A 28,000-nucleotide genomic window follows, 5' to 3' on the forward strand; every position below is an offset into this window, starting at 1 on the left:
CATTATTAAAGGCTGCTTGTCGTTATTTTGCTTGACCATGCTGACCTTTTGAATTTGAATTCATATTTAATTAGTTTTTTTTCTTCTTATTAATTTGACTTTAGATTATTAATTTAGTTATAATTATTTTGTTTTTATTAATGCTTTATTATATAGTGTGTTTGTTTTATTTTTTTTTTCATTTTAATTCAATTTCTTTAGGTTTTACTTTTTTTTGTATTGATTTTGTTTGCCTTTTTAAATTCAGTTTGATTACTTTATTTGAAGTTTTCTTTTCATTTTTTTTATTTTATATTTTGGCATTTGTTTCTTTCACTGCCAAATTGTTCATTTCCAACCAAAATGTGTCTTTCCAAGCATGACTTCAAGAGACTTTTTTGTGGGTCTATGATGACAGACATGACCTCATATTTCACGTTGTTCAGTCCAACTCCATTCGGGGGCTGTATTTAAAAAAATTAAAAAAAAATCGAAAATAATATATTGCACCACTAGTAACCACGCTTGAATGTGTTAAGTGTTAATCGAAAAAAAGACGTTTCCTGAGCTTAACTAGTTAGAAGGGTCCCTATTGTTTACAAACATTATGAAAAGGTTTATTGGCGACTCATTACGGCTTCTAATGGTTTTCATCATTATACTGTAGCACGGCGGCAAAGTTTGATGACTTGCCATAAAACCCTCAATTGTCGTTTTTAGTTGTCAGTGGTGCAGTGCCCCCCCCCTAACTCCAACACACGCACACACAACCTAAATATCTCCCAGTGTGTCCTCGTATCCCCACGTTGACCTGCCACCCGGTGTCCCGCTGGGCTCAATCTTGTAATCCCCTGATGTTGCTCAATTTGCTTTTCAATGAGGCCTTTGATTTTCACACCCAGGAAGCCTGCAAAGATCTGAGCAAGCCCCTTTTTTTTTTTTTTTTTTGTTGTAAACTTTTTCCCCTGCCAGCTACAAAGGAGGCCTGCACGCATCTGTTTGCTTGTGTTGGAAAAGCTCTCATCGTCACAACTAATGCAGCTTGAACGCGAACCGGCATCTCAACTTTTTAACTTCTGTGCTGATTGATGGTGACTTATGACTTCGGACAACTATCGCAATGTTGATGCACAAGTGAGCACACCCACTTCCGAACGAGCCAATCACGTTGAAATACATGTTAAACGAGAGTCAGCGCTGCCACCATTTAAAGCGCTCCTGGTTAAATGCAAATAAAGTACAGCTGCTCCAGGAGGATTTAGAACTGTTCATAATTCACTCCCACTTGACGACGGCCCTCACTATAATTGATGGAAAGTTATAGGTAGATTCCACAAAAAGCCCCCCAAAAGAATGCTGCAGAGTATTGTCAACGTCACTGTAGGTGGTGCTACAAAGTGTAACCATGGCAACTGCCCTCATCTCCATGACTGTGCACGCATCATCCTGACGCAGCACAACAACGAGAAAAGAGGAGGCGTGATGATGGAAGAGCTCCGTGTCGTATGCAAGTGTTACCGCGTCAAAGATGAATCTCGGGGTCACAGTGGCGACCAATTAGCCTCCCGACCCCTGACCCCCGCTGGGCCGCCTCCTTCGTGAGGCCCTTTGGGGCCCAGCTGGAGTTGATGTAGCATCCTTTCTTGCGACGCCGCTAAACACGCCGCCACATTCAGCACGCGCCTTCCACTTTCCGTCTCGTTGTGTGCGCCTCCCTCAGTGTCGTCGCGAGGTCAATCCAAAAATGTATTTGAAATTTATTTAGAACATTTTTAAGTATAGCACAATGGTTCTCAAAAGTGTGGTATGTGGTCTCACTCTAGAAGTATACGAGTTACACTGAATCAAGTTTTCAAAGTGTGCATAATTTTTAAATGTGCTCTGCTTTTTTTGTTTTTTTCCAGTATAGTACATTTTCTAAGGACAGTTCAGTTGTATTTACTTTTAGGTACAATATATTTGCATTTACTCTTTTAGAACTATTTGCTTACATTTATGTAGATATTTTTTATCCGGCTACTTTGCATTGGCAGAGTTTCGACTTCAATCAGGTGTTAGGGTTTCCAATTAGGGTTTCAAGTCGTTAGTGTTTCAGAGCACGGTTTCAAGCCTGAGGTAGAGTTTCCCACTAGATTTAGTTTCAAGGTAGTCTTTCAAGACTGAGCTTGGTTAGGTTTTAAATTTAGATTTTAAACCTAGGTTAAGGTGTCAAAAAAATGTTTCCAGCTGTGGGGTGGGGTTTCAAAGTAGAGCTTCCAGCTTGGGTTCAGCTTTCAAATTGAAGATTCAAACCAGGTTTGGGTTTCAAGTTATGTGGTTCAACCCTGCAAGTTGTCAAAGAAAGCTTTCAAGCATAATTATGGACTTCGATTTCGGGTTTTGATTAAATTCAGGGATCACAATCTCGGGTGGAGGGCCCCTATCCTGCATATTTTAGATGTTCCCGTCTTCCAGCACACCTGATTCAAATGATACGATCCTCAGCAAGCTCTGCAGAAGCCTGGGAAGAATCCTGATCATTTGAATCAGGTGTGTTGGAAGAGGGAATCATCTAAAACATGCAGTATAGGGGGCCTTGAGGACCGGAGTTGGCGCCCCCTGATTTAGATGTTCAAGCCTTAGTTTCCGACAAAGTCTGGTTTCAAGCTTGAGTTGTTTTTAAAAAAGGGGAAGCTTTTAAATGAGTCTTCAAGCCAAGTTGGGGGTTTCAAAACTGGGGTAGAGTGTTTAAGAAAGATTTCAAGCCAAGGTTGGGGGTTTCTATTCCTAGTTTTTAATTTATATTATATATATATTATATAGATATATTTTTTTTAAATAACAGAGTTTCACCCCAAATGTTGTATCTGTACCATACAATGACAATAAAAGTCTTTTTATTTCTATTGTGATGCAAGGTGTTAAACTGCTCACACATTTGGAGGTGAATGCCTGACAGATTGATGTCGTCATGCTGATGCTGTCGCAGCTTTGTCATGATTTACGGCACACCGGTTAATGTTCACCTTTCTCGGCCCACCACCATTCACGAGGACAGGGGCATAAGGGGCTTGGGCGGGTGGGGAGGAGTGTTGGCAACCTGGAGGGGGGTCCACTCTGATCTGATCCCAGACCTGTGAATGTCTTCCCAGCGGAGCAGGAGGAGGAGACAGCTACAGCTACAGAGTGATGGAGCCTCATTGGGCTTCTAATGAACCTCAATTGGAGGCGTGAATACATGCAAACATCTGTAATGAGCTGCGATCTAATCACTAATGGGTGACGTCATTAATCACCCTCGAGGAAATAATAAAGGATATTCAGCTATTGACGTTCAAAGTGTTGGAAATATAGTCCCTCCTTGCTGAGGGATCTTCAGACAAAGTGCTCAGGCTTGAAAGCATTGTTGCTCAGCCAAGGGAGGCCTCAGCTGGAACACGTGTGCTCATTTAGGCTCCAAAAGTCTGGGAGTCTCTTTTTTTCTCTCTCCCTCACTTTATTCTTCATTTTTTGAAGCAATTACATTCATGACATTATCATCATCATCATCATCATGTCACTTGGCAATTCCAGGGCTAGGGCCTCAAACTAATCTGGGTTGGAGTTTCAAACAAGGGTTTGAGCTTTAGGTTAGTGTCAAACCTTAGTCAACTTATTTTGTGTTTGTCTAGGTTGCGCTGAGTCCAACTCTGTCACTCTGTCGTATGGTGTTCCCCAAGGTTCTGTTTTGGGGCCCTTGCTGTTTTCGTTTTAGTAGCTGCCCTTAGGTTCCATCCTGCTCTGAGGATGACAGTTAGAGCTATGTCCCGCTTGAGACCACTTTTGTCCTGTATAGAGGAAATCAAAACCTGGATGTCACCAAATTTCTTGAATTTGAACGAAAAGAAGAAGTTATGGCGTTCGGTCGCAGTGGCCCTACTTTCAACCCTGTTGACCTTGGCCCCCTGGCATCTTATCTAAAGCCAACAGTCTGTCTCAGGTCTGCAGACGAAATGCTGCTGGAGATTCCGAGGACAAGGTGGAGCCTTGGGGGACTGCGTCTTTTCTGTTGCTTGTCCTTCTCTCTGGAATGACTTTCCATTGAATGACAAATTCTGATTCTTTAGCTTTCGACTTAACATAAGACTGTCGCCGTTCTGCTGTTCTTCTGATATCTACTGTATACGTGTTCATGTATTTTATAAGTGCTTTCTTACAGCTCCAGCTGTCCGGCTATATAAATAAAGTTGCATTGTATTGTATTGTATTAAATTAATGTCAGTGACATTAGGGTTTCAAAGATGTATTAAGGATTCCAATTTAAAAGGAGTAGTCGTAGGGTTTGGTTTTCAAATTTGGATTTGGCTTGCGTTGCTTGTATCGGACCACTTTGACAGACAGCTGTGGGACAAAGCAACAGCCTTGTCTTGACACGCAACGGCCGCCGAGGTTTTAATCTCAGACAGATAGATAAATACTGACATCTATAGGTCAATATATTCACTGCATAATCCGCAGTCAGAGACGCCTGCGAGCCTCAGATCAGGGCGCACAAATGCGTATATATGACGTCATCGCCATACTGGTCTACCCACTGCCCTTCTCAAGATGGCGCTTCGGCCGGGATCATCTGGAGGCGGCAGGTATTCGAGCTCCTTTACACTCCTCTCTATCGCCATTATGTCATGTCTTTTCGACATTTATCCACCACCTACACATGCTTTGCCTCTAACTGGTCACCGTGGCGGCTTTAAAGGGACGTCGACGCGGTTGTGGTTGTATGGTCGAAGCCGGCTGACGAGATGACTGGTTGCCATAGCTAACGTTAGCAGCTGGGTGCTGTCACAGAAGGATTCCACCACCATAATCCAGACACACTCACGCGACGCCTCATAATGTTTTTTATTGTTATTTTTATCCATAATAATACAAATCGAGCCATCTTTCATGTGTAGTTAGTTATGACGTTATATATGAGCGATGATGTCGCCTTAGTAACGCTAATACGTACCTGCACGGGCCCATAGTGGGTTAATACTACATAGTAGAGATATTAAAATTTAAAAAAACGCCTTTACTACGATGAAATCACAACAACATGTCATTTTAATTCAAAACACAACAAAAATTGGAATTAAGTAAAATATAATTTCCGTTGACGTAGAGTGAAATAAATTAAAACAATGACGCATGTAAAACTCCGAACATCACGAAAGCAGGCGATGTTTAGGAACACCTTTGAATAGAACCACACTAGATAGAAAAATAAATAACAAAAATGTCTCACAGTAAACTTTTACAAACGATGTCTATCAAGAGTGCTGCTAACATTTGCACAGTTCACAGCGCAACCTGTACAATGCCGTTATTCGGAAAGACGAAGCGCACGACTTCCGGTGATGGATTTTTGCTAACTTAATTGCAAAATTTTCACGTAAAACACTATCATTCATTACACGCTCACAACAGTGTGAGATGCAGGAAGGCAACAGTGTACTTGACACTGTTACGACGGAAAGCATGGCAAAATCATAAGTTTCTACCACTTTCAGCCAACCGGGTGTACTGGTCCTGACCAACAGGGATTATTTGAGGCTGATGTCGATTCCAATATTTGGCAGAAAAAAGGACAACTGATCAATTGGGTGATTAATTAAAAAAAATCTGCAAAGAATGTATTTTTATTTACTGATTTAAAATACTTTGTCCTTGAGTATTAGATACAATATTAAAGAAATGCATATAATGGAAAAGTTTTTTTAAATCTTTTATTAATATTTGTACTGTAAATATTTCATACCGAATCTGAAAGCCCTTTTAATTTAAAACATATCTAACATTACTCTTAAACGCAAAAGACATTACAGCTAATTTGATTTTGTCATTGTACTTACTGCGTAACTTTCAACCCAGGTTAACTTAGCTCCTCCCTGACTTGCAAAGACCATAGCCTGTCAATTGCTATGTGTCACTTTAACAACTCTTCCTTGACCCCAATGACTACTTTCTTTGTGACATCTTAGGGTATTGCGGAAACAGTTAAAAATATGCAATAGGAAAGAAATACCTTGAAATATCATTAGTTGTGAATCGGAGCAAAATTCTGTGAATAAAATAGAATTGACAAGTTACCGTAAACATACAATAATGGCCTAATTATTATGAAGAAGTTTGTGAATCAGGGTCAGTCAGCGTCTTAACAATTTTTAGCGTTACGTACCAGCAAGCAGTGAGCCAGAATCCGAACTATTTATTCATTTTCATATATTTTTCATACCATGAGCTTGAGCCATGTAAATAATGAATGAATGGCTGACATTGATACAGCGCAGGTGAAACAGAAGCTCAACCAATGTGGGTGGAAAAGTCGTGGACACAATTGCAGTAGATGTGTCGCATGTTGACGGCAGTATCATTGAAGCCCATGAAGGTTTATTTGAAGACCAAAAGTTGAGACAAGCAGGCGATGCCATTCTTTTACACACCAAGCTGTTGAAAAACATACTAGCTGAAAATGTCCGTCTGTGGCAGTAAGCGATTGGATTCCAGTTGACGGAAACAAACATGCATGGTAGGAAATTAATGTAGAAAAAATATTTGTGTAAACTCGAACACACACTTATTCAAATATTTGCACTACTCTTCGAAAATAGGTTAATTTCTAAGTAAGCCCATGACACACTTGGAAAACATAAAATTACCTGACTAATGCCAGGCTTTGGAATTGTCGTTAATACCAGCATCTGCTGAGACATAATGTCTCACATGTACCGAGTCTCATAACTTGTTTTTCATATGTCCTCCTTTAGTTTCATGTATCCCGTTAGAGGGAGTTTGGGCCCGCCACAAGGTGAGTCACAATATGTTATCTCTTTCTTTCTTTTTTTAAACTCCTGAGTCCTTTTTGGTTGCCAGAATGCATGTAGCGCAATATATTTAATTGATAAAGTTTCAAGGACATCAATCTTTGTTCATATGTGTGTTTGTACTACCAATGGCTGAATGTGTTCTTTTTTTTTTGCATTATGTATGTTTTCGCTAATGCACAGTGTTTTACACTGACGACATGCCAGTGAAGGGAGAGGTGATTACCAATACTGGAATGTGATCGATCCTCTTCAATTATTAAGGATAAATGCCAACTTGAACAAATATCTAGATATTGTACAATAGTCAAGTTTGCAAAGTTAGTTATTTCCAACCTCTCTTGTAATGGTGGAATTACATGGTGGCTTCAGAAGGCTCCGGCTGTCATTTAACTCAACGTCTGCGCTGACAAACATTGCGGATGATTAAATGTATTTATTTTTTTCTCGCTCCTCGTTTTTCTCCAAGCTGTCAAAAAACAGATTGGCTTCTTGCTGGTCTTGTGTCTTTCCCCAACTGCTCGACAAATGTAGTCACAAAGTCATCAACTACATTTATGTCAGCTTTTCCCGCAGTGTTTCAGTGGTTGTAAACAACTACATTGTTATGGTACATGTGTACATTTATCAAGTTTTTTTTTTTTCTCAAGTGATTTCCCTACGTCTGGCATGTTTCAGATAAGACCATCATTCTGTGAATTTACATCATAATGTAATTTTTGCTGTTTCGTGTGCAGGCTTGGTGCCCATGCAGCAACAGCAACAACAGTCACAGCAGCAACAGCAGCAGCAAGGCTTTCCAATGGTTCAGGTCATGCAGCCAAATATGCAAAGCATGATGGGAATTAACTTTGGGGGACAGATGCCTCCAGGAGCCATGCCAATGCAGGTGGGTTCTGGATACAGTCAATCGCTATAAATAAGTAGCATTTCCGGTAATTTCAGTGAGGAAACATAATTTGAGCTAAGATTGTGTGCTCACGGAAGGAATTAAACGTGCATCTTGAGGCACGCCTTTAGTTAGCAGGCAGATAAAGGCTTCATTGTATGTGACAGGCTGGGATGGCGATCGGGATGCAGACCCCCGGGATGCCGTTTTTGGGCCAGCCCCAATTTATTGGCATGAGACCTGCTGGCCCGCAGTATACAGCTGACATGCAGAAGCAAATGGCCGAGGAGCACCAGTAAGAAACATGCACCTTCACTCCCTCTCCATTAAAGCTTTCATACTGTACTGTTCCTTTTCCATGCACAAATTGTATGTTCTGAGTCTAGTCTCGGTCACATTATGAGTTACTTTTTTATGACTTACTGACTAGGCTTTACACCAATATGATTGTTTAAATTGAAATAGATCAGTATTTTTGATTTTATGCCAAGTAGGTGATCGCCTGTAATGTCAAAATTTGTGCGATATATCAATGAGGACATTGATGGGCGCCGCCAAATAAACCAATATGCGAGCCGGATTTAACCAAAACAGGTAAGGGTTAAAGAGAGAATAAAACCAAGAAAGTAGTCCGCTTTCCACTCTTTTCAACAAGAGCATCTTTTATCTATTTATAGAATGGCATCCTCAAGGGTGTCTGCGTTATAATTCCATTTTTATTGTTTGTAGGAAGCGTCTGGAGCAGCAGCAGAAGATGCTGGAGGAGGACAGAAAACGGCGGCAGTTCGAGGAACAGAAGCAGAAACTCAGGTTGCTCAGTAGCGTCAAACCCAAGGTGAGAAACATTGCTGGCATTCTTAATCCCACTTTTGTTTCCAGTCACTCACTTTTTTGGGCCGTATTTAGATGGGAGAGAAGAGCCGGGACGATGCCCTGGAGGCGATAAAGGGGAACCTGGACGGTTTCAGCAGGGACGCCAAGATGCACCCCACGCCGTCGTCACAGAGCAAAAAGCCAGGTACAGTTTCTCGTTCCTGAACAGGAGTCAAAGGTCACATTTCATTTGTAAGACAAACACATGGGTCAGATCACTTGGAAAAAAAAAAACATAAATGTGTATGCACTACGCAAAATAGTTTAACGAGTGATAATTCATTCTCACTTATATGGTTACATTTTTTTCTGTTATTGAACCTGGCTATTTGCAGAAAGACTCACCTGTTTAAGGCTATTGGTGTATTTCTTTCTGGTGTAATGCCCTAATATGCCACAAGATGCCACCAAAGCACTTGCTGATAGGAAAGAAGTGATTAGTAGGGCCCTACCGCTTATTCGACCGATATTAGCTATTTTAAAATCAATAAAAAAATACGAAAGGACAAAGTTTTGTAAAACAGTCGAATATGCATTAAGGAACCAAAAAAAATATATATTCATAAGTACCTATTTGATTCATTATGTACATATTTTTTAATTAATCGTTCAATTAATCCGTTACAAGAATTGGCATCAGCCTCTGGCAATAGTAATTAGTAATTAATTTTAATGGAGTGCACAGCGGCAACACACTTGGACTTCATATGTTTTTCTAAATTAAATCATAAAAAGGCTATTTGTAGTTTTGGAAATCTACGATAAATTGAAATTAATTTGAAGTGTTTTGGGATTGTGGGTTTAAATTATTTCTATAGGCAATTATAAAAAAAAATACTTTGGTAGGTGGCATCCGTTATTTGCGGTGGGTCTTTATATTGAGACCCCATTTATAGTTAATTTATTTGTTATTTTGCAATTTAGTAAAAATTTAATATTTAAATAAAAAAAAAATCTATTTTTAATTTTAATATAACCCTAAATGCAAAAATTAACAAATACTTATTTGGATACTTACTAATTTCAGTCAAAAGAAAAAAAATTAATGCCACAAATATGACAGAGCTCAAAATGTAAATAATAAAAATGCTTGTTTACCCTGACTAAAGAATAATGCGGTCTGCTTGTGTCCCGCAAGCCATACTTTGCCCATCCATGTACTAGAATCTTCTACAGCGTCCCCCTTCGGGGAGGAATAACTGGATTCTTCTGTTTGATCCTGAATTCTTCAATTCTAGTGTGTGCGTGTGTCGTGTTTCATCTTCACGATTTGTTCACTTTTGCAGACTCGACTTCATCATCATCATCATCATCATCTTCATCCCACTCGTCTGTTGCCACTCCCTCCCTCAACCCGCCTTTGTCCAAGGACAATGATGAATTTTGTGACTTTCAAGGGCCCAGCTCTTCCTCCTCCTCCTCCCCACCCTCCTCTTCCTCTGCGGCCTCCTCCCGCAGGACTGTCATGACGAGCTCCCTTGCAACCGTTTTCCCCGAGGAGGACGAGGAGTTTAGTGACTTTGTTCAGGGTCCCGTCGGTTCCGCACACTCGCATCTTTCTTCTCAGGTCCGCCCTTCCCTCCCTTCCTCTGTGTCCATTCCCACTGCCGCTCCTCCTCACTCTGTCATCAGCAGCAGCTCACAAACTTCATTTCAAGGTAATTCTTTCTTTTGCTCATCTTCCATCCTTCCATAATTTCACGTGGGATAGGTACCATTTTTTATGTGTAAATGATACAAAGGTATAGGTTTGGGGTTGGATCATCAGAAATACCCCAAAATGAAAAACATTTTTAATGGAAACCAAACCTCCATTGGGTTTGTGGAAGACATTTTCTCTGGTATGTATAAAATTTGTAGTCATTTTGCCTTTGAGTCATTTAGCAAACCATTTTGGCTAGCCTGCTAGCTAACACCAGCTCTCAACCATGCTGTTTATTTTAGAATCAAAATTGAATTCATCTGAGCTACCTAAAGGTCAATTCATTAGCCAGTCCCTCAATGGTTCTGTCACTTGGTCTAAATTTCCATCAATTCACCTGATGAAATGTAAATTATGGTCAATGTGGCATCGCCTTTCCAAGCAATTTTACCTCACGCAACATCTCTTCGAAGATGGCTGAAATCATCATTTAAGACATGTACAGTTTTCTCTATTTTTTTTTTTTTTTATAATTTTTTTTTACAGCCCTATCTACATGTATGAGCATCGCAGCAAATGTAAACATTTTTAGCAGCTGTCACATTTAAATCCGAGAGGCAGGTTGGCTGATGAAAAACAAGCTTGTTTCCCATTCGCCCATCTAGGCCCATCCCTGGAAGAGAAGCTTTTTTCCTCTTGCGACCTCACGGCCGGCAAGACGGCGCACTTGAACTTTAAACCCAGGCAGCCATTGGCGGAAATGAGTCCCAGAGCTCGAGTTTCTGCCCAGTTTCAGAGCAGCAGTAAGGCCAGGAACTGGGTCACGGCCTCCGGGGACTTGAGTCTCGAGTCGGTCTTCGTCACGGAAAGGCTACCCGAGGCCCCCTCATCGGGGCCCGCTGTGGCCCCGGCAGCTGCCAAAGCTTCCCCTCCGAACAGTGATGACAGCGGTGAGAGAAGCCCATTTCTTACGAGACCTCCGCAGCTTCTTCTGCCACTAAAATCGCAACTTCCTGTCATTTTCAGCTTTGCCATTTTTGGCTTTTAGAGCTGTTTTTGTTGGCATTCAAATCAAATCAAGGCAAGCTGCCAACTTGAATAACTGATCTTTGTCAAGCGGGACATCCGGATACCTTAATTTCAAACCTTTATACCCTGTCTGCTACACTGCATTTCCAGGTTTTCTGCATTTAATGTCTTCTTAATTTTTCGTCTATCGTGGAATTCCTTGCTGCTTCATGCTGCCTGCTTTGGACTAACATGGATGCGCATTTACTTTTTACTGTATTAATATTTCTTGTAATCTTTTGTGTCATCAAGGCAAACACAGAGGCTCTTCATTCTAGCATATACATTACCAATGATGTCTAACACGTTTAATTTGTTGACCAAACTCAATTTACTTGTTTATTGTAGTCGGACGACTTATTTTATTTTATTTTTGGGGGGATTCTGTATATGCTATATGCCTGGTGTGAATGTTGTTTTAAGTGGATTGCTGCCACTGTGGAAGCTATTCACAATTACGACCACATTTTAGTGGAGGTTTGGTTTTATCGTTTACATGTTTTTATTAAGGAAAAATAGAAAGATAAAAAAACAAAAGCCAGCCACCAAAAATTCATTTTGTGCGTGTGTGTTATATCTGCACTGAGCTGATTTTTGTGTTATTTTTGTGACCAGAAGGGGCTCTGCTGCCAAGAGACTTGGCAAAGAGCAACTCGTACTCCCCTACCAGGCTGATTCTACATATCTATATCTATTAACAGTGTACGTATGTGTGTGTGTGTGCGCGCGTTTGATTACTACAGGGGGCGTTGGCGTATATCCACCACAAGAACACATCCAGTCCATCCCGCCAGCTTGGCTTTACAACGACAGCCTCATCCCAGGTAATCTTTGGATTTTAGATAACGGTTGTGAGTTCAATTTTGAAATTGTTTTAGTGGAATTTCTACGATGATGTTCACACATTCAAAGGCATACCACATGTCAAATTGAAACATTACAAAGTGACAAAAAAAAATTAAGAGCTAACTGATTATATCGACCAGCTGATATATGAGTATATTCTGTTGATAGTGATCACATCCTTCTTTATCTCTCAGCCCTAATTGTATGTTTAAAAAAAAGTGATAACATACTTTACTTTTTATTTGATTTTATTTTTTTTTATGATCAATGACTGAATTATCCTCATTAAAGTGTTAAGTAAATATTGCTTGAAATGGTTCATAGTGGAGTAATTTTTTTTTCCTTTTCATTTCCGATAGTTTTGGATAAAGAGATACAAAATTTCTTGCGTTTCTGCCCTCAGAAATGTTCAAGAAAGTTCTCGAGTTCAGTATGACTCCGGCTGGGATCGACACTGCCAAGCTGTACCCACTACTCATGTCGTCGGGTCTACCCCGGGAGGCTTTGGGCCAAATATGGGCATCTGCCAACCGCACAACTCCTGGCATGCTGACAAAGGAGGAGCTCTACACTGTGCTGGCGCTGATCGGTGTGGCGCAGGTAAAGATGTAGTGACGAGGGCATTTTGATGTACTGAATGGCTTTTTGTTTCCTATGCTAGGTTTCTGTTGTTTGTGGTATCGTACATATAAAGGACAACAAGGGTGTGGTGTGGTCAGTAATTAGATTGATTAACCTGCAATATTGATGTTTAAAAAAACGTGTGTGTGACTCAGAGCGGCCTGCCTGCGATGAACGTGGAAATCCTCAGTCAGTTCCCGTCTCCGCCGGTGCCCAACCTGCCGGCCCTCGCTATGGCCTTAGCCCCCGTCATGCCCCAGCACCAGCAACCCATGATGACCCACCCACCAGTGTCCATGGCCATGCCCACTCCACCCCCGACAGGCATGCCCCCCATGACGGTGGCGCCGGCTCCAGCACCCGCAAACTTCATTGCTAGTTTCCCTCCTGTTCAGGTAACACTTACCGTCACCTGCAATTCCCCATATTATTTTGTTGTTATTTTGTTTTCTAACTCAATAGTCACTGCTCTGTAATATATGTATATATATATATATATATTTATATTTTGTGCTTTGAGTTGCAAGTAAAAATCTGACTTAAGAGTGAGCTTTTTCTTGCCTCGGTTTCTAAGAAAGTGAGTGTTGGGAAGAAGCGGATGAGATTTATTCCGCCCTCCCTGAGTCTGCTGAGTGAAATTTTGGCAGATTGCGAATAGGTCTTCAAAAACAAGAAGTATAGTGTGCTTGCTTCAAGCTGCTTATTGTCACGGCCGTTGAAATTTCCTCTAAATTCAAACAGAAAACTAAGCAGACTCTTATTTGTCTCATGAACGTTCAATAGCTCAATGCTGGCACAAAAAGATCAAGACGGGCTAGAGAAATTATTGCTACTAATTGTATTTAATTATTTTACTGGTGCTATTTAAATTTGTTACTAGTGCTATTTTACACATTGAAAAATATGTTACAAAAAAGTAATTATGTAAATTAGTCACACTGATGCATAAAAGATGCAAAAATCAAGCTCGGACACACTTTTTGCAAAAACAAATGATTATTACTTTTTTTTTTTTTTAATTCACACTTGATGGATAGGCAGGAATTCCTGAGACGTATTTATTTGTGTACAAGTCATTCAAAAGTCTATTTTACATAATTTGTCTCCTGTATTGTTCTGCCCACCCACACATTAAGGGTACCAAAGTGGAAGACGACGACTTCCAAGACTTCCAGGAAGCACCCAAGGCTGGAACCGGCGACCAGGCGTTCCCTGACTTCCAGGGGGAACCAAGCACAAAATTCCCCTCCAGAACGGCTGCACAGCATCAAAACAGGTAACACATTCATATTCAGCCCCAGTGCTTCCTTATTAAAGCATTGTTACCCTGCATATTGTGCTCAGTTAAGTGTCAGATAGTCAGTGATCATTTCTATCTTGGTGGAAGCTCCTCGGCATAACAATGAGTTTGGGTCAGCTCCTAATGAATTAATTTCAGTTGGCGGTCGAGAAGTTCATTTCTCCGTATTACTTCACCAGCTCAAACGGAAAGGCAATTATACATCAAGAGATGACGATGAGACGGAACTAAATTATCTGGCATCAGAGTGGTGTTAGGTTTCCCTCACATTTATAAGGACGCTGGAGACTTTTGTGCAATGACACAAAGACTGAGATTGTAGTTCTATAAAGAATGGTTAAAAAAAATATATATTTAAACGAGTCAATAATTGTATGTTTGTGTGTCTTTTCGCACTGCACTTATGAGGTGGAGCGTGCCACTGTCAGACCGATTTATTTTCTATGTGTGGACCACGGAATGGAGCGTTGCTGGGTGGCGTGCCAAGATGTGTTGCCGTGTTTAAGATGACATCGCTCCCTGCTTAGCCTGAAAAATATAGTGTGAAAAAGTCTTGGTGGAACTTTAGCTCACAAACAAGATGACATGTTCCCGCTGAGCCATTGCTAAATGGTGCGCCATTCCCCTTTCTCAAATGTAAAAAGCCAGAGCTTTCTTTTGAAACGATGAAAAATTGTGTGTTCTGTTTTATGTGTGTTTAAAAGTTAATTGCTGAAAACATGCAAGACCATTAAACTTTATTTTCAGCCCAGAGATCCTTAATTAATGTGATGGCCTCCCTTCCTAATGTCTTTCAGTGTACCTGCCATGCTGACTCCTCTGTCCAGGGCCTCCTCAGCCACATCTGATAAATACGCCGTTTTCAAGCAGCTGTCTGTGGATCAGCCCACAGAAGTCACGATTCCTACCTCAGGTACAAGTTATAAGTCTGTGTGTGTGTGTTAGAATTTATTGGATGCATTTTTTTCCCCTTATGTTACATTTTCCACCCCATCTAGATGGAGGAGACAAGTACAGTGTGTTTAGGCAGTTAGAAAATCCTACTGACAAGAAACCACTAGGTAAGTTTCCACCTCACCATTTAGTGCATACTCACGAGTGTTGTCAAACTTTTTACATCAAGTATGACTTAAATAGTAAACATCATGATCATTCCCAACATTAAATGACATTTTAAAGATCTAGAGAAGTGGGCAATGCATGTTACCGTTTGATCAGTGTGAGTACCCCCTAAGTCATGAACCAAAAAGCACCGACTCACAAGTGGTGATTCGGTCATAATTCACTATGCTGTAATTCACTTGATCCCAATTGTTTTTCATCTCCCTGTTTCATTAGAACAGTTTGCAATGCGACGCAGTCTTACAAATCCAGTAGGTCATGCTCTTAGTCTGCAGTGTGCCGAGTGTCTCCCTTCCAGTTCATACAACGTTGGATGAACGACTGCTCATTTCTAAACTGTATTCTGAGTGCTTCTGCTTCACACATGATTGTAGACTGTTGCGATATTCTTTGGAAACTATTGATGACTCGTTTCACCCCTCGTGTGTCGTGTGGTGATCTCTATTTTGGGGGGTGATTGATAGTTGCTCTCATTCTCTAACCGTCAGTTTGATTTTTGTGTTTGCAGGTGAGGGCTTTGCCGATTTCAAGTCTGGGCGAACTGACGACGGCTTCACAGACTTTAAAACCGCAGACAGCGTCTCTCCACTAGAGCCTTCGGAGCAGGCCAAGATCTTCCAGCCCGCCTTCCCTTCTGCTTTCCCCAACTCTCAGCCTTTGCAACAGCAGCAGCCGCCAGCCGCTTCTATTTCTCAAGCCAAAAACCCTCTCAACATGGCAGACCTGGATCTTTTCTCCTCTATCGCTCCCTCCGTTCTGCCTGCCACAGACACACAAACTGGCACATTACCACCTTCTCTGGTGGTCCCCCCGGGCGGTGCCAAGCCTGATGGCTTTGGGGACTTTGGACTATTTGGCTCTTCTTCCTCAGACGCCGCTCGAGCACCGGTGGTAGCGGCAGCTCCACAGGACGACTTTGCTGACTTCATGGCGTTTGGGAGTTCCGGCCGGGAGCCAAAAAGTGAGAGCAGCGCGGTAGTCCATGGCGAGACCTCCTCTCACCAGAGCTCGGACAAGTACGATGTGTTCAAGCAGCTGTCCTCAGAGGGTGGCGGCCTGGCCTACGACGACACGAAGGACAGCGGCGACGACTTTGCCGACTTTCAGTCATCCAAATTCTGCACGGCGCTCGGCGCCTCGGAAAAGACCCTGGTGGACAAGGTGGTCGCCTTCAAGCAAGGCACGGAGGACTGCGCCTCGGTCAAGTCCCTGGACCTCCCGTCCATCGGCGGCAGCAGCGCCGGAAAGGACGACTCTGAGGATGCGCTGTCGGTGCAGCTGGACATGAAGCTCACCGATGTGGGCGGGGACTTGAAGCACGTGATGTCGGACAGCTCGCTGGATTTGACGGGGCTTTCGTCCCACCAGCCACCTGCGACAGGTGAGGAACTAGTGCGCTTGCTCTGGTGAGGGGCCCTCCCACTCAAACAGACACACAACACAAACGCACACACACGCACACTCACACACTATAACCAAGTTCACATGCTTACTCTGTAGTAACATCAAATTGGATGTTAAGCATCATTCTCCATTCCAACTTTTAGCATTCATCTAATTTATATTTCATTCATTCTTATTTATTTATTTATTTATTTACTTACTTACATATTTAAATGCTCTTAGTTTTTGTAGATGTTGCTACATTACTGTCCTCTTTGACTTCCCTCTCTTGTCGCGATAGTTTAAGGTTCTCTTGAAGGGGGAATTTGCTGTTTTAAAACCACGAGCAAGATTCGACCGTTGTCTCACTTCACTAATCTCAGTCTCACGCCTTTTGTCTCTGATAGGTTGTTCTTCCTCGAGTGCAGTGGTTTCTTTAAAAAGAAAGAGAAAAGGAGAAAAGCTTTAAAACGCTCCCTTTAAGTGTTGCTCAGAATTTTTATTTTTATCTGCAATAGTGTTGAGGGGCCGAGCTGTGCTGTGAATAGCAAAAATATGTTAGCGCTTGATGCCCACTCAAAAAGGTTCGTAATCTCCGATAGATACCGCAAGATTGTGGCAAACATTTAAAAAAAAATTTTTTTACATTAGACAAGGCTTAGAAAGATGCCAAAATAATATTTTCATATTAGACAAATGAGCACAAAATGAGTGAATGCGAGAAATTCTCAGCAGCTAACAGAGATTAGGCTCCCCCAAAAATAACACCAAATATGCAAAATGTACAAATGCTGAAAGGGTAATATAATAATCGATATTTGACCTTATTTGTCTTTTGCTAAGACTGCATTGATAAGGTGGCTTGATTGACACAGGACTCGAATTAGAATCACATTCACTAACATGTTCCGCCCACTGTTGAAGTTAGAGCTTTTTTTTTGCACGTGCTTTACTTTATCAAATCGGGCCATTTACGTCTGTGGTTGCATCTTGTTCACCCATTCGCTCATCGATTCAGCCATTCATTTAGGACATTCGTCAGTCTTTTTTTTTTGTTCATACACGACGTGATTTAATCCAGCTGTGCATCGTCATTGCCTTATAAATGAAGACATTTAGGACAAAGAAGCAGCAACACAACTCCAACTCAGCTTTTGTCCTTCTGAAATGCCTCCTTTCAAGTCTATTTTTAATCTAATAGTATTTATGGAGCGCCACAGAGCATCTTGTGTTGTTCAGCCCAGTTTGACGGTCGCCTGCTTCGGAACATGCACGTACTTGACGTACTCTTAAAGAGACAGTATTCCTTTTGTCAAATGTCTTTCCGGTACGGTGCGTAGAAGGAAACTGTTTTTGTATTTTTCGGGGGGGGGGGTATTTGAATTGTCACGTTCGCATCGACGGCATGGTCCTCGTTTGCTAATACCCATCATGCCCTACTTCCTGCTGCCTTTTTTCAATTTGTGAAATTGACAAGTACACAGACCATCCCAGATGCCATTTTATGTGTTAGGGAGAATATGTACTGGATCTTAGAATTGTATTTTTACGACAGCGCTAGGCTCTGTTTATTTTGATCTTAAGACAAAAGTTTGTGTGATCGCTGGTAGATGAGAAGAGTCATAATTTGCTTAAACTAGAGTCGCACTCCTATTAAGAGTCTACTCTTTCAAACCATCACTAAAGGAAGAGGATAAGGGATACTGTCTCTTTAAATATTCTTTTTGGATGTAATTAAAATCCTTTTTGCAGGATGCCAGGGATGTTTGGCTGCTTCATAACCCTTTGAGTGCTTGATAGCCCGATATAATTGTTTAAAAGCAATTTATAGCCTCTGCATTTCAATTTTTTGGTGTCTTTTGAGTCCTCAAAGGGTTTATGTAGTGTTTCCTTCTTTTGTTCCCCAAAACAAGAAAAGTATTGCTTTCCAACCTGGTAGCTGAATGGATTTTGTCACCTCCTCCTCTGAATGACTGATTTGAGTCTGTGAATGTGCCTTCTCACTCTGTTTTTTGTGCATTTCTTTCTCTTTCGTTTCCCTTTGTTTTTTTTCTTTTCTGCCCTTTTGCTCCTGACTCTGCATGCCCTTGTATAACTCGCAACAAATCTGAAGTCTAGTTTTACACTGTTAGTTTGACAAAACCTCTTCGTGTAACAATAGACCTCTATTCTACTTTGTGACCTTTTCTGGCTCTCTTCTCTCATGTTGTGGTAATAAATATTCCTCTTGGTATGGCTCAAAAATGGGTGCCGTCTTATTTTCTTCTTATTTTCTTCCTTTAAATGCTTCACATACAGCGCTAGATCCTTGTCAATTTCACAAATTGCTTTTTTTGGGGCTGCATTGGACACTAAGTTAGGTTTGGGTGGCATTTGAAGATGCTGCTTTGTTTGTGTGTGCGTGCGTGTGCGTGTGTGTGCATGCATTTTATTATTAGAGTAGAGCTTGTGTTTGTGCATTTTAAAATGTTTTTCTACCTAATATTTTATGTTGGCATTTTTTTACAATTACTCTGTTAATTTAGATAGTATGTAATTTGTAATTGTGTGTTTTTTAGAATGACTGAATCAGAAACTCATTCTGCCTTGACTAGAGACCATTGTTTGAAACACTAACCTTGGTTTCAAACCCTCACACTTTTTGGAAACCCTAAACTAGGCTTGAACCCCTGATTTGAACTAGAGATAGATCGATATTTTTTTTTCATGGCTCCCTGTAGTTTTCTACCATGAATAATGTTTTCCAAAATTTCAAAATAACTGAAATGTTAAATGTAATTTTGTTTAAATTTCACAAAAAAATAAAATTAGCTGGAAATTTAGATAAATTGTTCTGTGAAGTTAACATAGCTTTAAATTGATTGCATATTGGCCATCAGGAAAAATAAAATGCAACATTGGGCGTTTTGATTAATTTTGGCGACGGTAATTGGGCTGGACGACAAACATCTTATGTCTGTCAAACAAAACACAAATCTCTAATTATTGGCTTCAACCACATAATTTGAAATACCAATTCAAACCCAAATTTGGAACCACAACCCTAAACTGATTGAAACTCAAATTTCAAACCAAACTCCAAAATGGAACCCACATTAAATGTCTGAGTAAAATCTCCCCCAAAGCGTACTTGACCTCCACCACCAGGCTGGACTGCTGACACAAGATGGAATGAGTCACGCTCTCATTTTGTTCGTCCCATATTGTCACCTGACCATCTGACTCAACGTGCTTATATATACTGAACGCCCATTTATCAGGGGAGGGGACGTTTTTTATAAGTGCTACTAGGCGACGGGGGGCACATACGAACACGTACTTACAAAAATGCTATTTTAAATATGGAGAAACTGCAAGCTCTTAATATGTGACAACGTAAATCAAGGTGCCACTCATTCTGGGTGAATGCGGCCCGAGGTCTGTCAAAGTCCATCATTAGAACAGAAGAGTGATGACTTGAACACACAACACCATTTGATAAGGTCGTCTTCAGTTTGCCACAGCAGCATCTTCGCTATTCGCAGGAAGCACTGGCATGTCTGTGTTGTCATTGCAGAGGGAGACGACATGAAATTTGACCCGTTTAGGACGTCGGGCCTCAGCAGCCTGGCCAATTACGACTGGTCAGATCGGGAGGAGTGCGTCACTGGCGAACTCCAGAAGCCACAGGACCATGAGGGTGCCGCCCCGCTACCTTTTACGTCCGTTCAAAAAGCCGAAGTGAATGCGGAAAGCAGCTCAGCCGCCTCACCTGTCAAGATCGCCTCGTCCCTTCGCGCCGAGGATGACAAATTCAAAGCCTTCGCTGACTTTGCCGGTAGAGAACAGCTGCGCGACGAAGATGACTTCGGAGACTTTGCCAGCACCGTTCCTGAGAAGCCCGATTCACCCGTTGAAGCCGGGTTGGAGGCCAACCCGAGCGAGACCTCGGACGACTTTGGCGCCTTCCAGGGAGACAAGCCAAAGTTTGGCAAATCCGACTTCCTGAAGGCTAGCGCTCAGCCCAAAGTCAAATCCAGCGAGGAGATGATCAAGAACGAGCTCGCCACTTTTGACTTGTCTGTTCAAGGTGAGTTGTTCTTTTTTTCTTTTTTTTTTTCTATCATAATAGCGCAATTTCACATAACCTTATCATTTTTCCGAAACCCAGTTAAATTTCCAATTTTAGGTTTTGGAACTATTCTGAATTGGAATCGATGGAAATTAACTAGGAATTGTGCCCTATGACATTAGGGCCGATCAGCAAATTAACAAAATTATTTATTTATTATTTTTGCCTCAAGTATCAGTGTCTGGTATCGGAAGCCTCCATGAGTCCCCGATACCTTAAAATAAGGTCCGTTTTGGCCTGATACTGTTACTGGCATTCGGCCATCCCCAATTGGAAGTACCCTGGCACCCATTATTTTCAAACATTATGAAAATGTTTATGGAACAGTGCAGTAACATGGAGGTCTGTAACCTGGCCCCCCCTGCTGCTCGCCCCCATTAGGGTGCAATAAAGCTGTCAGGCATTAGATGGCAGTGTTGAGATGACAACCTTATTGGCACCGATGAATGCTGCTGAGATGGATCAGCAAAGGCCAACATGTTGATGAACCGCATTGTTTCTTCTTTGAAGATGGTCTTATGCGCTGTGAATAATTGATTAACGTTTTCCGCAGTGTTATACAAGCTCATTTGCCAAAGATTGATCTCCCTCAGCTGCATTTCATTTTGCCTCAGTGCTCTCTTCTTTGCCAGTACAAGTGTAATGGGATCATAGGCAGGCCTGGGAAGGTGACGCACGTCTCTGCAGGGGCCTGGTGCTGGTGCTGATGGTACCGGTGGTGGTCGGATTAACTGAGCCAGAGCAACCTGCTCACGTGCCTCACCTGACATTGTCTGCTTTCTTGTGGTCACCTGCCAATATTTGCATGCCAATGAATTATTCATAGATGACTATTTATGCATCCGTCTGGTGTGTAATTATTGTTTGTCCCAAATTGTTTAGTCATTCTGTTCTTGTTCAGGCGGAATGAAGCACTGAATAGTGGCATGATGAGTGACAACAAATGCAATGATACCTTGATTTTTGTGTTTAATTTGTTCCATGACCGTGCTGGTAACTTAAATAACTTGTATCACAAATCAGCAATGTTCATTTAAATTGGTTTCAGCCCCAAAGTTTGGTTTTTTTTATAGGAAAAATAGCACTTGCTGGTTGTTGTACATTTATTTTCATTGTTGATAGTTTTTTAACTTTACGAATATGATACCGAAAATCATTTCAAATACACAATTAAGTGCATCAAAAAAGTGATTTTTTTATTTTTTATTTATTTTTTTTTACAATTCCTTGATTAATCGGTTACCTGAATTGTATTCATCTATTTCCTCCCAAAAATCCATATATGTCGGGGCCTAGTTACTGTTTTGGTCCCTAACCTGTTAGAAAATGGTGAAAAACGAGGACCCCAAAAAAAGTGTCGCATTTTTTTCTCACAACACAAAGCCACAAATTAAGTGAAGGTGTGTTTAAATTTTATTAAAAGTCCCCCCCTTGTGTCTGACTTTCAGGCTCTCACAAGCGCAGTCACAGCCTGGGAGAGAAGGAGATGTGCCGCCTGCCTGCATCGCTGCCTCCAGAGCAGCCCTTCCGCGACCGATCCAGCACCCTGAGCGAGAAGCCCACCTTGCCCGTCATCCGGGACAAGTACAAGGATCTGACAGGGGAGGTGGAGGTGAATGTCAGATACACTAAATATCACCTATTTTAAAAATACTTTTACTTAGACGTCTCTGTTTGTGATGTCGCAGGAGAGCGAGCGCTATGCTTACGAGTGGCAGAGGTGTTTGGAAAGTGCTCTTCAGGTTTGTGCTTATTAAACACCCTGTGGCCTTACAACCATCGTTTGATTTACTGAACAAGTGGGTAGTCCAACATGGATAAAGAACTAATTTTATTCGCTTAAGTAGTGTCTGTCCCAAAATTCAGATTTTTTTTTTCTTCCCCCCACTCAATATCGCTATTGTGATTTAACATGCAATTTTTTTTTTTCAAAGTCTACCTCCCATGTGTTTTTAAATAAACACAATCAATAAATTATTTTGCATTACAATAAACAAGATCAGATTCATTAAACAGAAATGTTAAAAAATGTTTATATACTTCAATTAGAGTTATTAAGTAATTAACAGTTTGATTAGCCGTCTTTTAAGCAGTCACTATGAAAACATCAAAATTGGAAAAAAAAAAAAAGTGCGACGTAAACAAGATTACAAGAATGCAAACAAATCTGTGGCTTCCTCACTTCAACTGAGCTGTGTGAATAGATTTATTTTAAAACAAGTTTAGGCAGCTGGAAAATCATGAACAGTTAGTAGAACAGAACCACATTAAATTCAGTGATTCTTTCACCAAACACTCGAGGGCGACCGTGTACATTTGAAGAATTACTGCTTGTATGCTGGTGTGTTGGACGTTTATACAGTATATGGTTGGTAAAGTATACAATTACATTTTTCCAACTTGTAGGACTTTTTTTTTTTGTAAAAACATTTTTTTAAATAAATGTAAGTTAACTGCTTGGCCTATTCCCCCCCCCCACATCAAGGTCATCACCAAAGCTAACAACACTCTAAACGGCATCAGCAGCTCTTCCGTGTGCACTGAGGTCATCCAATCTGCTCAGGGGATGGAGTATCTGCTGGGTAAGTGCTCACATGCACGCTTTCACACGCAGCAACGTGTATGCTAATAAACGTGTGTGTTTGTGTGTGTATGCGTTAGGTGTGGTGGAAGTGTACCGCGTGACCAGGCGGGTGGAGCTGGGCGTCAAGGCGACGGCGGTGTGCTCGGAGAAGCTGCAGCAGCTGCTGAAGGACATCAACCGCGTGTGGAATAACCTCACGAGCTTCATGTCGCTGGCCAAGCTGGTGGTGAGACTCGCCGACGTACTGTTGCACACATGGACACTCCATTCCGGGGATTTGTTTTCATGACTTGAAAACCTACACAGGGGCTTTGAATTGGAATTGGCAGTTAAGAGCTAGACTTGACTTGAGATGTGATGACGTCACTCTTCATTTTATGTTCTGTTTAGATAAATAATATACAATGAATTTACATAGGCCTTTTCACCATGACGTCATCGTATCACCAGTTGGCAAAAGCTTTCGCTTTTTTCCAATGGCACCACTCGTACGCAAGCCCTTTGGTGTAATTTGATCGAGTCAGACTGATTAAGACAATCACCTAATTGGCTCCAAGTGAGGAATTTAGCCTTCTTGACAACCGCCACAGATTGAATGTGTGACGTGTCTGTCGAAAAGGTAAATTGTCGCCAAGGGAAACGGAATGCGGACTGTAATTTTAATTTCCACAGGTGCATTGATTAAAAAAGAGGCATGGTGAAAATTAGACGTAGCATGATCATGAAAAGACTGTCTTCGTCAATATCGACATTGAACTTCATATTCACAGTATTACACTGTTATAAAGGCATGTTTTTTTTTTGTTTTTTAAATGAACTGCAGTCAGACTTATGTACACGCAAACAGCGAAATAGAAGCTCGCTGACAGGGTATGCAATGACACGCTGGACATTTTTTTTATGAGAGTTTTTTCTGAACGCATAGTGGACCTTCACTTGGTGACAATTCAGTTAGCAAGCTGAATTTAAGACTCAAAAGTTAAGACTCGAATCTTTCACGTGTGACTTGTTCCCCATCTCTGCCCGACCGACACACGCCTACGCTTTAAACACTCGCCCACACACACGCTGCCAATGGAGCGGCAATGATGGCGCGTCTTTCCAATGAAAAGGCTGTCGATAACATAACGGAATGTTAGCGTCTATGCGCTGTGGTCCCGCTCCATTAACTCCGGATCGATCGGCGATTGATTTGGGTGCGATGCGGCTACTGCCTGCGCCCACAACAGCGGGCATGACAAGAGAGGCATGGATTTTATTTAAGCGCCTGTGTGTAAACACAAGACGTGACAAGATTCACCGTGCTCATCCGTGCAAACCAGCAAATGAACCAAAAATACAGCCGATTGAGTATATTGATGTGGAAAGCTGAGCCGTGGTTAGTCGGTTTAGAGTATTTTAACTGATCTTTCAAGACCCACAAAATATTGTGTTCTATGACAACATAAGCACCAAACCGACCGATAGTATGAAGAAGAATCCACTCCCTTCTTTCGCGTGTTTCGGCTTTTTCTATCAGTGATGCTGATGATGATTGTGTAATTTTTTTTTGGGTCGTGTCTTGTGCAGCCCGATGAAAGCTCTCTGGATTTCACTTCTTGCATTCTGCGGCACGGCATCAAGAACGCCAAGGAGCTGGCGTGCGGTGTGTGCCTGCTCAACGTCGACTCTCGCAGCAAGGTTGGAACGCGACGCACGCACGTGTACACACAAGCAGTGTTGTGTTGAGTGGTGTGACTTTTCTTCGACTGTGGATCATGTTTTCAGATCAAAGAAGCAAGCGCACTTGGACGCCTTTTTAAACGAGTATGAGAAATGTTATTGTACTCTTTGCCTCTTGTGGTGTCGGGTGGGGGTAAGGTGTTGGCTGGGCTGTTCCTCTTTTGTGGATGAGCTTGGGTGTGTGGGGCTAAAATCGCACTTATTCAACTTTTCTCCAAAAATTACTCATTATGTGGCTCAGTTCCGTGTCAATCTGCCCACTTATTAAACATTTTTAAAATTTGGTTGAAATGTTAATGATTAAAAAGTCTCAAGAAATCAAAAATCTTCAGTTTGAAGTGGCCATTTTCGGGTCAGAGAATGAGTTTGACGACTCTCAGTAATGGTTCCTCCAAGATTTAGTTGAACTTAGCTTCTTGAAATTTGGTAGCCTTGTCTATCATGAGCACACCCACAAAAACGTCAGGAAGTTGGCCATTTTTGCTCAAAGTGGCCATTTTAGGCTCTTTTTGCCCAACAAAAACATCTTTAACAGCCATGTGCGTTAAGAAGCTCAAAGTCTGCCATCTTGCTTCAAAACAGCCATTTGGGTCTTTTCCTTGGGTCCTTTATTTGCGCTCATTCAACTTTCCTGACTTTTCTACTGATAGTCCTCTCTGCTGCAGTGTATAAATGTAAGTTAAGGCCCTCACTGCAGCAGTCGGAGAAATCTAAAGCTTTGACATTGCGCCTTAGTGACTGTTGCTACGTTAGCTGATTGAGCAATCAGCGGTTGGCGGCGTGCTTTTAGCACACAATCAGTGTGGGTCATTGTTGTCTGCTCGCTCTATACTGGAGGACAGACTCTTGAAAGGTGAGGAGAGAGAAAAAGCACACTGGGCACTTTGGCTCCTTTGTGTGGAGTCTTGAAGGTTTCAGCAGACTTTGAGAAACACGACTGTGTTGTCATTTCAACTTCATGTCAAATAGTGCAGGCTTGATGTTACAGTGGTCTTTATTTCTTTGCCTCTTTGGTCAGTTTAGACACTGAACGTTGTACTTCCGGGATTTTTGAGTGAAATTTCAGGAAGAGCATAAAATACACTGCAGTGAACCCTTGCTATTCTGGGGGGGATTGGGGCCAAGCCCTTTCGGAAATTTGTAAATCCGCGAATAATTGAGGCTACGGCCGATTCCAGAGTAATTAAAAAGAAAAAAAAACAACAACACAAGATCGTGATGATGATCGTATCGTGACATTTGAATATCGCGACATTCCTAAGTTGCGCACAATAATAAATGCGAGAGATCACTTAACCGCAAGTAGACTTCATGGGCTTCCACCAGCTGCATTCGGATAGAAGCAAAAACAAAGTTTTACTTAAACGATTTAAAAAAACAAAAATGGATTTAGTAACACTTCTTAATTTATAATAACTTATGAACAGAACTTAATAACAGCAAGTAATTGCACCAAAGTAATACTTTAAATTGCTTGCTAATGTTGCAGGTGAACTTTATAAACAATAAATAAACCTTTGATGTTGAATATTTCAGGATTTTTTGCTGTTCTTTCTCAGGAGCGGAATGACATTTTTTTTTTTTTTAAACGTAAAAAGAGCCAGCGAAATCCTGGAAGAATTGATTTTGGAAATGAAACAAACACACAAGATGGATGTCTGACATCACGCTAGCTTATTAGCGTCTCTTCCTGCACTCATTCGTCTTGTTGTTGTAATGTCACATGATTATTTTATCAAGTGGAACGGGAGCATCCTCGGGCTTACCTTGCCACCTTATTGGATCTTGGGCTGACAGCTTGGGAAATGCCAGCAAAGATGGATTCAGACTCTAGATTTGCCATTTTCAACGTGTAGTATGCAAAAGTGTCACTGGTCAAGTACAATTCAGTTATATTTAACTTTAACGTTTAGGGCGGGGGAAAAAAGCAACTTTGTATAATGAGCCACATGCTGCTTCACCAAGGCTAAAGACGAGCTTTCCGGTTGTGCTTCTGCTGGCGCCTACCTTCGTGTCTTGCCGTTTCCTCCTCCTTCTAGTTCATGTGTCGACTGTGTTGTGATTACAGGCGTTGACTCCAGAAAGTGTTCGGAAGTCCATGGTAAATATTGACTTGAATTATTTCTGAGACAGATTCAACTACTCCGTCGACAAAACATGCGTCATTTTGTAGGTTCCAACCCCAATTTAAAACCCTGACCTTTCCTTCATACCCTATTCTGAAACCCTCCCCCTTGTTTGAAATCCTCCTTGAACCTCGAACCCATCCTATTAATAGTAACCTATATTTAGGTTTTCCAAACCACGGCCTGAGGCCCTTTTCTGTGCGGCCCTCAAATGAAAAGTTTGGACATCCCCGATTTCAATGCAAAGGATTGTTTCTTCCTCTTCATCATCTTGAAATGTCCACTGTCTTCAGGCGTTTACCTCGGAGACGGACAACTTCAAGCTTGCGTACGGTGGGCACCAGTACCATGCCAGCTGCGCCAACTTCTGGATCAACTGCGTGGAGCCCAAACCGCCGGGACTCATCCTGCCCGACCTTCTCTGAATGACCAACTTTCACTTTTTTTTTTTTTTATTTATTCACTGAGTCACATCCACTGGCGGCCATTTTACTCTCATGACTGGATCCTGTTTAAAGCTTGAAGTAATTCATTGTCTTTGGAATGTAACATTGGAGGCTGAACTTGAATGTGCTCTTGTTTTAAATGTCACTTTCAATGTTTTTAATTCTTCTTGGCTGGAAGACACATTTTTATTTCATATTTTTAGTTTGGAACGTCTGCCTGGGTATTTAACTGGTGTACATTTTAGCTAATCAGTGGCTGGGATTTGCAGAATTTAGGGGAAAATGTAATTTAATTGAGTTTTGTGTGTGTTTGTGATGTGAATGTGATGTAAATAAACAAGTGCAACAATTTGGATTTTTTTGTGGTTTTTGTTGCGTGAACCTTTCTTCATGGAGGCAATGTTCTCTTTTCCCAGAATGCACTGCAGTGCGGACAGTCTGCGTGCGTGCGTGCGTGCGTGCCT

General features: G+C 41.5%; 1 protein-coding gene across 6 annotated transcripts; it reads left to right on the top strand.

Moving 5' to 3' along the window:
• The first annotated feature begins 4,496 nt into the window (after positions 1 to 4,496).
• Positions 4,497 to 27,889, top strand: synrg (synergin, gamma). Of its 6 annotated transcripts, XM_088300182.1 has the most exons (24): positions 4,497 to 4,580; positions 6,747 to 6,787; positions 7,541 to 7,692; positions 7,860 to 7,987; positions 8,422 to 8,527; positions 8,599 to 8,710; positions 9,852 to 10,223; positions 10,873 to 11,157; positions 12,019 to 12,099; positions 12,525 to 12,721; positions 12,898 to 13,137; positions 13,879 to 14,018; positions 14,840 to 14,955; positions 15,041 to 15,103; positions 15,673 to 16,545; positions 20,104 to 20,616; positions 22,107 to 22,270; positions 22,347 to 22,400; positions 23,144 to 23,240; positions 23,320 to 23,468; positions 24,812 to 24,922; positions 25,010 to 25,048; positions 27,033 to 27,065; positions 27,384 to 27,889. In XM_088300182.1, exons 1-24 carry the CDS (start codon positions 4,546 to 4,548, stop codon positions 27,513 to 27,515), a joined length of 4,233 nt encoding a protein of 1,410 aa, XP_088156308.1. In that variant the 5' UTR covers positions 4,497 to 4,545; the 3' UTR covers positions 27,516 to 27,889. The 6 variants fall into 6 exon arrangements, with proteins under 6 accessions (XP_088156308.1, XP_088156309.1, XP_088156311.1 ...); XM_088300183.1 differs by lacking the exon at positions 27,033 to 27,065; XM_088300185.1 differs by lacking the exon at positions 10,873 to 11,157.
• The last annotated feature ends 111 nt before the right edge of the window (positions 27,890 to 28,000 follow it).

The sequence above is a fragment of the Idiotropiscis lumnitzeri genome, chromosome 7 (assembly GCF_059441095.1).
Source record: "Idiotropiscis lumnitzeri isolate Australia: NSW breed Sydney's pygmy pipehorse chromosome 7, RoL_Ilum_1.0, whole genome shotgun sequence".
Taxonomy (NCBI): domain Eukaryota; kingdom Metazoa; phylum Chordata; class Actinopteri; order Syngnathiformes; family Syngnathidae; genus Idiotropiscis; species Idiotropiscis lumnitzeri.